Source organism: Amblyraja radiata, chromosome 33 (genome assembly GCF_010909765.2).
Source record: "Amblyraja radiata isolate CabotCenter1 chromosome 33, sAmbRad1.1.pri, whole genome shotgun sequence".
Lineage (NCBI taxonomy): Eukaryota > Metazoa > Chordata > Chondrichthyes > Rajiformes > Rajidae > Amblyraja > Amblyraja radiata.
In genome coordinates this window covers 14,086,885-14,102,659 of record NC_045988.1, presented here as the reverse complement: position 1 = coordinate 14,102,659, position 15,775 = coordinate 14,086,885, and the positions used below count along the sequence as shown (strand labels likewise).

The following is a 15,775-nucleotide window of genomic DNA, read 5'->3' as shown; positions in this document are numbered from 1 at the left end:
ACCACAACAAGGGGCAAGGGTGTTACCAGCAGTATATATAACCCAGGGGAGAACCGTGACTCGCTCTTCCCGCCAAACCAAGTCACGTCAACCAACTCCCAGAGCCGAGGGTTCGCACCACGACTGGCTAACAACCAAGGGCCGCCACAGGACCTCCACCAGAACCAGAGGCACGGAACCGGAAGTGAAGATGAATGAGGCGTTGCTCCCTCACATTGACCTACAGTGATTGAGCCCGCAGGAAATCGACGCCCAGCAGCGGCTGGGACACGTCGGCAACGGTGAACGGCCAGGTAAAATGGCAAGTGGCAAAGGTGAGCAGGATTGTGCGGACGCCGTAAGTCCTTATGGTGCTGCCATTCGTGGCAGTTAATGAGAGCCCCTGCTTCCACCCCCGATGGGGGAAAAATGCTGACTTCCGCCCCTGTGTCCACCAGGAATCGTCGTCCTGAGTGCCGGTCCCATGCGTATAGGCGGTGTATCTGGCCGATCGCCGAGGTGGTTACGGGCGGCCAGCCCCGGCATTTCCCGGAAACAAACAGGGTGAGCAGCATGGGCAGGCCTCGGAATTCCAGTGTTGGTGGTAGAAGCACCACTTCTTTTTACCGGCTTCCCCCGGAGCGGGAGACTCAGCTGTGCCCCCCGTGCGCGTGGCCCCTGGTCGCTGTGTTTTCCATGCGTATCCATATGCCTATCGAAACGTTTCTTAAATGCCTCGAAAGTGTCTGCCTCAACCACCACCCCCAGCAGTGCATTCTAGGCATTCACTAACCTCTGTGTAAAAAAACTCGCCTTGCAAATCTCATTTAAACTTTGCCCCTCTCACGTTAAAGCTATTCCCTCTAGTATTTGATGTTTTCATCCTGGGAATGAATGTTCTTGACTATCTACCCTATCTATACCTCTCATAATTGTATATACTTCTATCAGGTCTCCACGCAACCTCTGGCATTACCAAGCAAACAATCCAAGTCTGCCCAATGTTTTCCTGTAGCTAATATCCCCTAATCCAGGCATAATTCTGTTAAACTTTCCATGCGCTCTTCCCAAAGCTTCCATATCCTTCCTGTAATGAGGCAACCAGAATTCCATACAAATATTCAAATGCGGCCAAATCTAAAGTCCTATTAAGCCGCATCATGACTTACTGACTGATACTCAATTCCCTGACCCATGAAAGCAAGCAATCCATATGCCATCTTTAATACTCTAATCTGCTTGTGTTGCCACTTTCAGCGAGTTATGGACTTGGACCCCAAGATCCCTCTGTACATCAAGATTCCTCTGTACATCCTCCAATGGATGATCTCTAGGACTTTCCACAATAGTCAACAGCCAGGTATTAATTTCTATTCTAGTTATATTTCAATAATCTAAAAGTAGGGAATGCAATAATCACCCATGTTCGGTGGTTTTAAATGACGCTTGCTCATGGGCAAAAATAAAAATATGAATATTGGAACCACATGTATTTGCGACATTTGCCAGATTTAAAAGTTGCCACTGTATAAATGACAACATTTTTCTGTAAAAATACTACATAAAAAAAAACCCTCCTTACCTCAGCCTGCTTTTGTTTTTTGCGACCCGTGTAAGGCTATATCTGTTGATAGTGTAGAAATAATCATGATATGGAACATCATGTGTAATCACTTCGGCATCAATCACATAACATTCACTCTCCTGGCTGGCTTTGTACAATGTCTGTAACAAGGACATAAATCACACTAATCATAATAGAATGATTGTCAAATGATATACATTGCCAATAGTAAAGCTTATTCCAAGATTAATCCTCCACAAAAAATGTCACCAAAGCAAGTTATTGAGTGAATGAAACCTGAAATTACAGGTTCCAAACTAGCCATGCTTTGAGGTTTGTGGAGTAAGTCCAGCATATTTCAGTGCTTAAAGGCATTTATTATAATTTAACATCGGTAACTATCTGCAGTATCATGACATTGGTAGATTTTGGTGCAAATACCAGTGGAGAAGAGATATTGAGATGTCCAGGAATCAATGGTTAGATTTTAAAGTTGTGAGCAAGGCTACATTTAGCGCTGACCTGTAATGTAGGGTTAAACAGACTATGTGAGCTAATATGGAGTTGTCAGCAAAATTAGCAGCAGCACATTTCCAACCCTGCTTCGGAAATCAAGTAGATGTTTTCGAAGAATGCTTGGGCTAATTCAAAGGGACCAGTAGATCATGAGGACACCTGTGAGGGCACTGAGATAAGCTTTGCTTTCCCAGAGACACCCAAGGCCAGCTTAAATACATGCTTCTACCATGAGAGCATGGGCTTCATCTTCAGGGAGCGAAAAGAGCTTCACCAAGGAGAGGGAGAGAGGGGGAGAGAGAGAGGGGGAGAGAGAGAGAGAGGGAGAGAAGGAGAGAGAGAGGAGGAGAGGGAGAGGGGGAGAGGGAGAGAGGGGGAGAAGGGGGGAGAGAGAGAGGGAGAGAGGGGGAGAGGAGAGGGAGAGGGAGAGGGAGAGGGAGAGGGAGAGGGAGAGGGCGCGCGCTTGGACCGTGGTATGTGCCGGTGCCAGACAGTGCAGACACGAGGGACGTGAAACCTGTTCTTTTGTATTATTATTTTATTGATTGTTGATAGTTTTTCTGTGTTTTACTTGTGTTTACCTTAATAAATAGTTATTTGTGCACTTTATCATGTGCTTCCTGCATTCATTGATCTGAATCCTTGAATCCTGCGTATATTTCATTACATGACCTCAATGGGAAGTCTTACCTGTGTCTCTGTGACTGTGGCAGTTTTTGGCGCAAGTGGATTTGAGAGAGCAATAGTGTATAACATCACTCGAGTCTGATTGCCGTTAAGTTCCTTCTTCCAGGGATGACTAACCATATCTGAAGAGAAATAAGACAGGTTTTATCAGTTATAAATTTTTCTTCCAGAATGCAGGTATACAGCAGTAACGTTTATTGTGAATAATGTAGGTCATTTAATCATAAAGTTAGGAAATGTACATTTTTAGCCATAAAAGTAGAACGGTGAATTTTTGATAAAGAAAGTTTTGGTTTACATCTTAAATAAAAAATTGTGGATGCATTATTTTTGTTTGCTTAAAACCCCCCACTATTTTTAATTCTTGTTTAAAACATTACTTCCTTTTGTGGATTTTTAAATGCCAGTTTTGAATTATTTTTCACATTTTAATTATTTCCTCCCTTTAACCTTTGCATGGGATGTAAACGCATCACAATGCAACTACACTCGACTTTTGTGCTTCAATTTTGCAGCTTCCAATTCCTCTACCTTCAGTGCAGGAAAAATCCTGTGCTCCAATCAACTCTATTTCTGTATTTCTCCAATTGCTATAATGTCAATAATTTAATTATAAATACCATAAATCCAAAGCCCCATATAGAAGAATGGAATGGATGATAACATCAAAATATAACATTGTCTATTAATTGGCAAGATGCTTACTATCCCAAGCATTCCAAGTCCTTCAAGTTATCATGAGCAAATGACACAGAAGATCGGTTTATAATATCAGTCTAACATTGAAACAATAATCTGGATCATTTTCTAACGTAAATGTTATCAGGATATTAAAAAATGACATGTAATTAATTTTCATTCTCCATGGTTCATCAAGGTGTGAAAGAAAAGCGTTTCCATCTCTTCTTCATCCAACATAATACTATTATTTGGATATTCAGAATACTCCACATATAATTGTACCAGGTTGAATAAAAGTTACTGTACCAGTGAACCGCCGTTGCTCAAAGAAATCTCGTAGAAACTGAGAGTCAGTGAAGAGCAAATCATATAGTTTGTCCACATTGACATGAAAGACCTCATTAATGTATTGTCGGCCATTGAGGTCTTCATAGAATGCTTGTACTTCACCTGGAATGAGGCAGGGAGTTAAAAATAAGATGATACTTAAGTTGACTTTGCACTAGAGAATACAAATGCTATATAGTTGCATGCATATCTGTTTTTTAGTTTTATTTGGTCTTACAGCGCCCTCCATAATGTTTGGGACAAAGACCCATCATGTATATCTTTGCCTCTGTACTCCACAATTTGAGATTTGAAATAGAAAAAATCACATGTGGTTAAAGTGCACATTGTCAGATTTTAATAAAGGCCATTTTTATACATTTTGGTTTCACCATGTAGAAATTACAGCATTGTTTATACATAGTCCACCCATTTCAGGGCACCATAATGTTGCTTTGGATCTTGGGCAGTTCCTTCTCTCCTCCGTACTATGCTCTTGCCATCACTGATATAAGTTAATCATTGTCTCATCTGTCCACAAGACCTTTTTTAAGAACAGTGGTTGTTCTTTTAAGTACTTCTTGGTAAACTGTAACCTGGTCATCTATTTTTGTGACTAACCAGTTGTATGCACCTTGCAGTGTAGTAGACTCTGTATTTCTGTTCATGAAGTATTCTGCGGACAGTGGTCATTGTCAAATCCACACCTGACTCCTGAAGAGTGTTTTTAATCTGTCAGACAGGTGTTTGGGGATTTTTCTTTATTATACAGATCATTCTTCTATCAGCTGTGGAGGTCTTCCTTGGCCTGCCAGTCACTTTGCGATTAGTAAGCTCACCAGTGCTCTCTTTCTTCCTAATGATGTCACAAACAGTTGATTTTTGTAAGCCTACGGTTTGGCTGATGTCTCTAACAGTTTTATTCTTGTTTCTCAGTCTTATAATGGCTTCTTTGACTTTCATTGGCACAACTTTGGTCTTCATATTGAAAACAGCAATAAAAGTTTCCAAAGGTGGTAGAAAGACTGGAGGAAAGATTAGGTGCTGAGAGCTCTCTTATACCTGTATGAAGGAGGCAATTAAACACACCTGAGCAATTACAAACACCTGTGAAGCCATGTGTCCCAAACATTATGGTGCCCTGAAATGGGGGGACTATGTATAAACACAGCTGTAATTTCTACATGGTGAAACCAAAATGTATAAAAATACCCTTTAATAAAATCTGACAATGTGCACGTTAACCACATGTGATTTTTCCTATTACAAATCTCAAATTGTGGAGTACAGAGGCAAATAAATAAATGATGGGTCTTTGTCCCAAACATTATGGAGGGTGCTGTATGTCCTAATATACAGTTACAATAGTTCAATAATTGTGGACCTATGAGAGAAAGCTTCAGATGGCGAGGTCTCCAATAATTCAATCTAACCAGCTGCATATTATCTTGGCATATTCCTGGTGATTCCTTCATTACTCAATAGAACAAAAAAAATGAAGACTCTCTTTGTACATTAACAAGTTATTTGCCAACTAAAAGCAACATAACTTTAATGGGAGATAACCAAACATGGTTTTTAATTTATTCATAGACATGAACAAGGTCCATTTACTTCCAGCCCCCAACTGTCCTTGAGAATGTGGTGCAGATACTCCTGAACCAGTTCCTGAACCACTGCAGTTCCTCTAGTGAAGATTCACCCAGCACTTCTGGAAAGGGTGCTCTAGAGTTTAGATCAGTGACATCAGAGTAATGGTGACAATGCCCAAGTCAGGATGATTTGTGGGCAACCTGCAGATGAGTCACACAGCATGAAAACAGGCCATTTAGCCCAACAAGTGGCCACCCAAGATGGTCACATCTGTGCATATTTGACACATATCTTTCCAACCTTTCCTTAACATATTGATTTTGAATGGTATTATTGTACCCTCCTCAACCACTTCATCTGGCAGCCCATTCTATATACATACCACCCTCTGCGTGAAAAAGTTGCTCCTCAGGTTCCAAATAAATCTTTCCCCTCTCACCTTGCCCTTTTCCTTCTTAGTGGGAGAAGCTGTGGGTTAGGGAGCATCCACTTATTAAGCTATTCCATTGGGGAAATGAGCAATTAAAGTAACTGACCTGGTAGAGTTACCTGGTAGAGTTAATAATAGTTATCAGTGTTGATATCCCAAACAATTAACACATAGTCTTTTCTGGCTTAGATGTAATCTTACAGTTCAGAAGTAATAATATGCTTTGTTTTGAATTCTGTGTTGTCTAGTAATAATCCACCTGCACCAATTTCTGGTCAACATCACATTTAAAGTTTGAATATTTGCGAAAATCTGCTCTTGTATGATAATTTAAAGTAGCTATTTTAAACCAAAAACACAGATGTTTTTATTCATATTGATTATCAATAAATGATCCACATCATGTGTCAACCTTGGGGCTCAGTTTAAATCAGATAGAAACAACCATGCAGGTCAAAAAACGGATTTAAAATAAAAATAAAATTGCAGTGCCCAATTTCTATTTTATTTATAACATCCTGCAAGTCACTTGTGAACATAGGGAATTGTAAAAGTAAAACAGTATTACAAATGCAGTAACTTCTAATAGCGTTGCTTACATGCAGTAATATGTTCAGTTTATTTAGAAGAAGGGAATTTCAACCCCATTTAAAATTAAAATTGCAAAATGTCCATTCGGCAACACAATCCTTCATTTTGTATATTATTCTATGCATGACTTTCCACAAGGATCGTGAAGGCTCCTGTTCCAGACCATTAATTTGGAACAAAAAGAAAATCCCTACATAACATTTCTTTTTGCTGGAGTTGAGAATCTAGCTGAAATAAACTTGCTAAACAACTACTTAGTAGGGAAAGAGAGAAACGGGGAAGAGTCAGAGGAATTGCTGTCCGTGGAAAGCTTAATATGCAAGTGAATAATTCCACATGAGGAGCAAGTGGCAAATATATAACTTGGGGAATGAAGGGATAAACCATAGTGAGGGATGTCTGCCATGTTATACCATAAACAAATAAGACAGCTTGTGCATTGATTCTAAAGATAAGCTATAAATTCTGTCCTGAACATGAATAACAAATTTGGGGATGTTATCCGTAGAATTTACATTTCTAAATGTGCAATTAGATTTGACCATTTATTTTAAATTGGGTTGAATTCCCCTAATAGGTATGAAACCTTTCAAATATTTACAAGACACAAAAGGATGTATGAAATAATCTTAAATTCTCAAAAGATTGTTTATCTTTAATGGTTCCGTACCTGTCTTCAGTTTTTTAAAATCAGCTGTAGTTAGTCCCACTGAAATGAATGGAGACAGGAAAAATGAATGTGAAAACAGGACAAAATTTTGTAATGAGTGTTCCAGTTTTCATCACATCTTCAACTATACTTTGTATTCATAATTGTGATTCATTTTGTTAAAGTCTGGTGGGACAAGTATTCTAAATTTTATTAATGTGCATATTTCTAGATAATCAAAATAAACAAGGGTGCTTTGCTGTGCTCTATTTTACATGCAAAATTCCATGTATTTTAAAAGGTCTGACTGCTCTTTTCCATCTTATGGTGAGAGAGCTTAGCTCCCATGCAGTTTTCAAAGCAGATCAAACTGAATAAAATTATGCAAAACATGCCTTGGTTAATTTAAAATAACTCCCGCAAAGTTCACATTTTCAGCATGATAGTCGATCAGTATGACATGATTAGTTTCATTGTCTGCATCATATTTACCAATGGTTGAAATCTTATTCTAATTATGGACTACCCTACCCTCCAGTCCAATCCATCATTTGGCTCAGACATGATGGTAAACCATCATTGAAAGTAATCGTAGATTCACGGGTGTAATGACATACCCTCGTCATGTGTTTCTGAAGAGTCACTCAACTCTGTTGGAATGTCCTCGTTATCATTGAAGTCCAGAGATGGAGAGTTTACAGCCAAATTGATTTCATTCTTGCCAATGACCTGAAGAGCTGCGATTTCACCTTCTAGCTGAAAATCAACTTCATCTTCTGCTGTAATACCATCAAACTGCAACAACAAAAATCAAAGGAATTCAACTTGCAGCATAGTTCTAAAATCTTGGGAAATTTTAACAAATTACCAGATGTTGTTATCCTAATTGAGGCATAATTGTTATTATCATAATGAGGTAGCAGCTGATCAGTTTAATATATTACAAATTTAATTTGCCTCAGCTTTTACAACTGATATCTATCTTCAAGAGAAGTTTGTTAGTTTTATTTTATACATCTGATTACTGATCCAATTACACAATCACATGCTAACTAACTTGCAATTTAGTCATTTTAAAATTCAAAATAAAAATAGATGTTTGAGCAAAGCTGATGTAATTCTTTCTTTTTTAAATTTCCCTCGTCTTCTTTAAAAGATTAAGAACATTCAAAGTACAGTTGCAGGAGTATTTTCTGGTTCTTCAGATGTGGCAAACCAAGAAAATATTTGCTGCTGATGGGTTAACCAGAGGAACATCTCAGATGAGTTTGATCCTGTATTATCTGGAATCTATAAAGACACCGTTTCCTGCAAGAATCTTTAAGTATCCATTAGTAGAAGGAATCTGTTAAATATCCATTAGCAGGAAGTAGCAGGAAGGAACTGCAGATGCTGCTTTACACCGAAGATAGACACAAAATGCTGGAGTAACTCAGAGGGTCTCTACCCGAAGCGTTGCCCATACCTTTTCTCCAGCAATGCTGCTTGACCTGCTGAGTTACTCCAGCAATTTGTGAGTATCTTCAATAGAAGAAATCTGTTGATTTCCCTCAGCTTGGACTAATTGAACGGATTGTAGTGTCCATTCTATCAACCTGGCTGTGATCATTTAACAACATAATCCTGAAATAAAAGCTTGAATTTTGATTATTTTTTAGCCCTCTCCTCTGCAGGTTTTGAAGGTGCACATGACAGTACCCTGGTGGGTAATTGCTTTATATTATCGATTATCAAATTTGCTTTAGTCTGACAAATCTGATCGAAGATAAATATTGTATTTAAGGCAAACTTAATTATTTTGATGATGGGCAGGTCTTGAGACCTTGAACCTTTGGAAGAGTGAGGCATAAAGGGTGCATTTCATGGGACACAGTTTGGGATTACATGCAATGCTGGTGTTCTGATAGACAAAATAAAAAACAACATTTATCACATTCTTCTTGTTTTGCATTGTTTTTTATGTTTAGTTTGCAACAAGTGAGTCACTGGAGTTCGTTACATTTAGCTTAAATATACGGGAAGTGAATGGATTATTTTAAAATTACTTATCCTCTAATTCTGGTACTTGAAATGTATTTTCCGTAATTTAACATTGATTTTACAATTTTAAATGCTCTGTAGAAAGTTTTTTCTTATGTCCGATTTGCAACGTTACTATTTGATGTTATTGAACTGATTTTCTGGTGGTGAATTAAAAAGATCACATACTGAGGAAGGAGCCTCATTGCTCCCTGTAGAGGTTAGTGTGCTGTTTGTGACTGATTTCTTGTGCATCTGAGGACTGGCATCCGTCTTTACTTCTATGCTGCTTTTAGATGAGTTATCAAGGACCTCTACTTCTTCCACTGGGATCTCCTCGCAAAACCTGTCAGATACAAAATATACAACATTTCATACAACAGCAGAATACACATGTATATTGGACTAGAGCTATGACAAACTTTCTTTTCTGTTACTGTCTAGCAACTATCTTTAACTTCCCCAACATTGACTGGGACTTGCTCAGTGCCAAATACTTTGGCAGGGTAGAATTGATGAGGTGTATTCAAGAAGGCTTCTTGAAACGTGTCTTACTGATGATCTAATGTTTTGAAGTGATGAAGATGATCTATGAGCATAGACGGTGGATATTGGCAGCAAGGATTTGGTAAGGCATTTATTAAAGTCTCTGGATCAGTAAGATGTACAGGATTAATAGTGTACAGTCTTATAGATTCAGAACTGGCCTACTGATAGAAGACAGAGGGTTGTGGTGGAAAGACAATTTTCAGTTAGAGGTCTGTGACCAGAGGAATTTGGGACAGATTTGGATTATTTTCTCTGGAACGCTGGCGGTTACGAGGAGACCTGAAAGAAGCATTTAACATTATGAGAGGCATAGATAGGGTACATAGTTAGAACCTTATTCCCATGATGGAAAATTTAAATACCAGAGGGCATAGCTTTAAGGGATGATTATTACTTGGTACAATAATTATCACTTGGTACACAGTATGATATATTCAATAGTCTCCACTTCCGCATGGTTCTACCAGGTCTCTTGATTTTATGCCATGGTAAATTGGTACAAGGGAAAATGGGTTTGTTCAAAGGAAAGAAAATGTTTCCTCACCCCATTGTGTTGAAGTCATCATCTGGGGGAACATAATCTTCATCGTCACTAGTCAGACCAAGTTCATTTCCATAACACTGATGAACAAAGTGCCACAGCTCTTTGGGACAAAGAGGCTGCAATCAAGGGATTAAATCCATAATTTTAGTTTAATTATAAAATGAATGTGAAATCATCACACATAAAACATAATTGAACTTGCAGCAATAGCTAGAATTTTTCTGATAACTTCCTGATAGCATTTTTAAATAACGATCTCAATTTATCATATCTATTGAAATGTGTCAGGTACATACACAGCTTGTTAATAATCAAGGTATATTTCTCTAATAACATCTGCTAATGCTTCTTGTAATCCTTCTGATAAATAATGTAGTAATATAAATAATGTGGCATATAGCAGTGATCTTAGCTTTACTGAATGTTCAGCAAAGCATTCAATACATTGATGTATTGGTTGTTGCACAGGAAAAACAAGCTAACATTGACCATGTTTCAAAGGGAAGTGGAGGTTAAATATAATTTCAAATATCGACATAATGTTAAAAAAAAAACTACAGGAAGTGGCGTGATAGACAATTCCAGTAATTTTCTTTTTCTGAGTCTAGTTATGCAATGAAAACCCATCACACTGCAATTACTACCCCCATATGAAGAAACTGTAGGACCATTGCAGGCAGAAGGCCATAATTGATCTGGCCATCTCCTCACAACGGGTATTTCATCAAGTGAGCATGACTAAAACATACCACGCATACTTGCAAATGGGAATGGAATTTTACTCTTTAGTCTGCTTTCACATGAGACATCTGTCTCAATTACAGGTAATTCAATAACATGATAGGGATGTTCCTAAGCAATCTCACGTTATAAAAAAACATGTTTAAAACAATTGTGCCACAGGGAAAAGGAGGGTTAGGGACCAGAGAGTTTCAGGTCTACAACAACAAAGCTACTTTTCCTGCAGGAATTTCAAAACGATACCTTTTTTCTTTCTTTCTTTTAAAAAAAAAAAATTTAAATAGTGAAGAAAAGAAATAAGTGAGGAAGAAAGCAGGAGGGAGTTTATCCAATCGCCACAAGGAGATGATTTTTTATATTCTAGATCGTCTTTCACCCATACCTGAAACTTTTAATTTTTACGATATTGTTGCACCACATGAATCCAAGAAATCAATAAATGGGGACCAACTCATTAAGAATTGGTCTTGTTTGTCTATTAGGAGGATTCTAATTTCTTCCAAATGTGCTGTGTCCAACATATTACTGATCCACATTTTAAATGTTGGTATATTAGCATTTTTCCAACATTTAAGTATAAGTTTTTTTGCTATTATTAATAATTATACCTTTTTTAAATAGGTAAAAATGTATTTTTACTACTGGAAACTAAAAATATTAAAATCTCTTAAGATTACAACTGCTAGTTTCACCAAGGGTAGCCGTTGAAAGTGACAAGCAATCTTTTGCAATACAAGCAATCTCTTCTATTGATACTTGTACAATGATAGTCTAGGAGCAAAGAGGTCCTTCTGCAGTTGTACAGGGCCCTAGTTAGAACACACCTGGAGTATTGTGTGCAGTTTTGGTTTCCAAATTTGAGGAAGGACATTCTTGCTATTGAGGGAGTGCAACGTAGGTTCACAAGGTTAATTCCTGGGATGGCGGGACTATCAATATGCTGAGAGAATGGAGCGGCTGGGCTTGTATACTCTGGAATTTATAAGGATGAGAGGGAATTATAAGAATATTAAGGGTTTGGAGATGCTAGAGGCAGGAAACATGTTCCTGATGTTGGGGGAGTCCAGAACCAGGGGCCACAGTTTAAGAATAAGGGGTAAGCTGTTTAGAACGGAGATGAGGAAACACTTTTTCACACAGAGAGTTGTGAATCTGTGGAATTCTCTGCCTCGGAGGGCGGTGGAGGCCGGTACTCTGGAAACTTTCAAGAGAGAGCTAGATAGGGCTCTTGAAGATAGCAAGGTCAGGGGATATGGGGAGAAGGCAGGAATGGGGTACTGATTGTGGATGATCAGCCATGATCACATTGAATGGCGGTACTGGCTTGAAGGGCCGTATGGCCTACTCCTGCACCTATTGTCTATTGTCTATTAAGCAATGTAACATGCTAAATGCGGCCTCACGAGTGAAACTAGCAGCTGTGTTCTGAAAAGACTATGGTGTCCGATTATCGCTGAGATGGGGGGAGGGGAGGGGTTACATCTTCCAAGAATTAAAATTTCCAAAATTTACTTTAAATTCCAAGACAGCAATTTTTCTGATTTTTAAAATCCCAATTAACTTTTAAGTAGTCGTCTAGTTCCTGATCGAAATCTTGTTGTGACTGATTCGGTCTGCCTAATACAAACAGTGTTTCCCAATTCATCAATCTCTTTGCATTCAAGTTGTGTGGTAGAAACACACGTTATAGTAGAACTGCCTGGATATTTAGATTCTTTTTTTGGGTCATTTCGTTACAATTGGCAGCTGCATTTTCCTGAGGTTGTGAAGATAAATGGAAAATTCTTTAAAATGTTCCTCCAAGTGAAAACTAGATTTCTTTGTAATTGGCCAAATAACTTCTGTTCCTTTCTCTTGAAAGCATCAAACCTGATCACTGACCTCTTTGAGGTGATGTAGCAGGAAAGGATATCTAATTCACTGTAAAGTTTCAAGTTACACGCTATGGGATATTATCTTCATACCCTAGCATGTTGAAGTACTCAATGTCATTACTTCAATATATAGCTAAATTCTCAATTGCCTTGATGATTACCTTATCAAGCAGTGCATTCTGCCAGAGTCTGAACATCATCATGTAGGTTCTGTCCCGGGCTCCAAAAGAAGTAAAAAAGTGCTGTGAACAAAATAAATATAAACAATTAGTTCCACAAAACAGTAAATAAACATTCAAGAAATCTAATGTCTAGTCAGCTTAATCATTCAATCAGTTGGTGCAATCATTTCACTTCTGCACAGTTCCAAACGATGTCATAAATGTCAGCCACCGTAGGGTTATAATGTCAAATCCAGGCTCTAGGGGGAGCAACAATTTTAAATATTCCCAAATATTAAAAGATATCAATGTACGTGGACTCAATGAACATCTCCACCATGTGAAACGGTCTTTCCGGGATTCCAAGCTGCAAACACTGGTTCAGCTGTCACTGACTTTATATCAAGTAAAACATGAAATGCATTGAACCAGTTTGTGGCACGGTGCCTTGGTTACAGGGGGTTTCTGTAAGCTCCAAATGCATGGCCCAAAATTCTCAATTCAATCCCTCATGCGTTTTCTCCATTGACTGGTCATTGGCCAGAGGTTCATCGGAGTCAGTGTGGACGTTTTGAGTACATCCTTGAATCTTTGACTCTGGGCTCCCAGTAATTTCCTCCCAACACAGAGCTCAGAGCCCATTTTGGGAATCTGGTATTGGGCGTTCTGGTGTTACGGCTTACACAAAGTAGCCAAATGAGGATAACAAGGGCTTCAATGCTCAGCAGGTTGGCCTGGAAGAGGACGCTTATCCTTCCAATGAGTATAGAAGATCTTGCAGTGACACATTGGTGTTATTTTCCAGTGCCTACTTTATGTAATGCGGGTCTCAGGCATAATCACTGCTGCAGTTTTGTGCCAGATCAAAGGTTCTCATCTTTAAATATTATTTTCCTCAATTGACAAAGCCTCTGTTGGTGCTTTGCAGGTGGTCAATGTCATCATCTTTGTCTGCCTTTACCAAGAGGTAGCCTCTGAGACATGGGAAACGGTCCAGGTTCTCGCCATGAACCTTTATTGTTGAACACCAGGGGTAGGTTGGTAGAAAAACCTGGTCTTGCTAAAGTCCAAAAACAACTACTGCTCAGACCACTTAGCATTGCTAAAACAACTATGCACAGAGGTTTTATATGTGCTAAGTGCATGATTCTAAGTACAAAGTATACATTTCAGTTATTCTTTGACAGAGCAAACCCACGCTATTGGCTTTCCAACAATATCAGTTTATTGCATTTGACAGAACATTATTTTCAACCTTACTCCTTGGCTGAATTATTCTACGTACTAATGTACGAAACCGTGTTTATTTGTACCTTTTCAGTGTCAGTGCATACTTGGACAGCATTAGGAATGAGTCGGGCTGTTTTCTCTTTTGTCATTGAACAAACATCCTTGAGGCGTACAGTGAGCTAAACCAAGCAAAGAAAACAAACATAAAACGATTGCCAGAGTTCACAGGACGAGGCAGCAAAGGGACTAAGTTACGGGACTGTCAACCAGAATTGTGAACCATCGGCCCAGATATTTATTCAAGTTCCATCATGACAGCTGGAGAATTTAAATCCAAATAATGAAAATAACAATATTCAAGCAGCAATTATGAAACTACTGTACTGTTATAAAAGCCCACGTGGTTCCCTTAAGCGGCCTTTTCACGGGGCGACTTGACGCAAGAGTTAACCAGAGTTTAACATCGTGGGAACCTCGTGCGATAACAGTACGGCATTCGTGGACCACAGTGGACCACCGTAGCGCTAACGGCAGGTAATCGTGTATCTTGGTCACTCGGGAGAAAATTCAATAAAGTTTGAATTTCTCCAAGAGTGACTTGTACACTTGTGGTTGAGCATTGCAACATTATATGGACGAAGTGGCCAGTGCGATATCCGTAATAACTCTTGCGGGTACCGTGGGAACTCCTACGAACGGTGAACCCGGAAGCTGGACAGAGGGGACAGAAGGTGAGTAAAAATTGTCTTCTGTGGGATTGAATTTTAAAAATAAATAAAAATAAAGATTTGCATCCGCATATGGACATCAACTTATTCATGAGTTATGTTAATGAGATTCAAGAAAATAACTATAATCTTTAAAAGGGACTTTAAAAGGGACTTTACTGAAAGGTTACGCATTTTTATGGTCCGTGAGAAATTTTTCACATCTACTTCTTTGAGAGATACAGCTCGGAGTCCTCGCCGACTAGCGATCGATGCCTTTCCGAAGCAGGGTCCGGAACGCTACCAATCAATGTTCTCCAGAGACCCGTGTAAGGAGTGAACTGCACATGCTGGTTTAAACCGAAGACAACAGACACAAAATGCTGGAGTAACTCAGCGAGTCAAGCAGCATCTCTGGAGAAAAATAGCTGATGTTTCGGGACGAGACACATCTTCAGACTCAATTCCGATTAGGATGTCTGAAGAAGGGTTCCGATTCGAATCGCCACCTATTCTTTTTCTCCAGAGATATCGAGACCCTTCTGATATGCTGCCTGTGGTCGATAAATGCGTAACCTTTCAGTAAAGTCCCTTTTAAAGTCCCTTTTAAAGATTATAGTCGAGGGAGTGGAGGGGGAGACAGATGGGGGTGTCTTCATTTACTGGCGGCGGGTGTCTGTCACTGAAACAGGCAGGTGAGATTTCACATCCACCTTGTGTGTGCCTCTCTCTCTCTCTCCCTCCCTCTTACACAGGCTGAGAGACTCTGCCTCTGTGAGTGTACGTCTCTTTCTCCCCCTCTCCCACACACAGTAAGACCGAGGTACTGTGCTCAGTCCATCTGTGTCTCCCACATACACAGTAAAACATGTCTCCAAATGAGCCAATTCAACCAAGGGAGGATATTTATAGTGTGTGAAAAAAAAAGTTATA

General features: G+C 39.1%; 1 protein-coding gene across 12 annotated transcripts in view; it reads right to left on the bottom strand.

Annotated features, from left to right (window-relative positions):
- gramd1b (GRAM domain containing 1B) overlaps positions 1–15,775 on the bottom strand; it is a 406,068-nt gene that overhangs the window by 20,645 nt on the left and 369,648 nt on the right. For 10 of the 12 annotated variants that reach the window (XM_033049646.1, XM_033049640.1, XM_033049641.1 and 7 more), the window contains 9 exons: positions 14,219–14,314; positions 12,906–12,986; positions 10,130–10,245; positions 9,226–9,382; positions 7,635–7,812; positions 7,039–7,077; positions 3,734–3,877; positions 2,750–2,868; positions 1,562–1,704 (listed from right to left, as the gene is read on the bottom strand). In XM_033049646.1, coding sequence (XP_032905537.1) covers positions 1,562–1,704; positions 2,750–2,868; positions 3,734–3,877; positions 7,039–7,077; positions 7,635–7,812; positions 9,226–9,382; positions 10,130–10,245; positions 12,906–12,986; positions 14,219–14,314 — 1,073 coding nt within the window. The remainder of the gene's footprint in view (positions 1–1,561; positions 1,705–2,749; positions 2,869–3,733; positions 3,878–7,038; positions 7,078–7,634; positions 7,813–9,225; positions 9,383–10,129; positions 10,246–12,905; positions 12,987–14,218; positions 14,315–15,775) is intronic. The other 2 variants (XM_033049644.1, XM_033049645.1) reach the window with 1 other exon arrangement.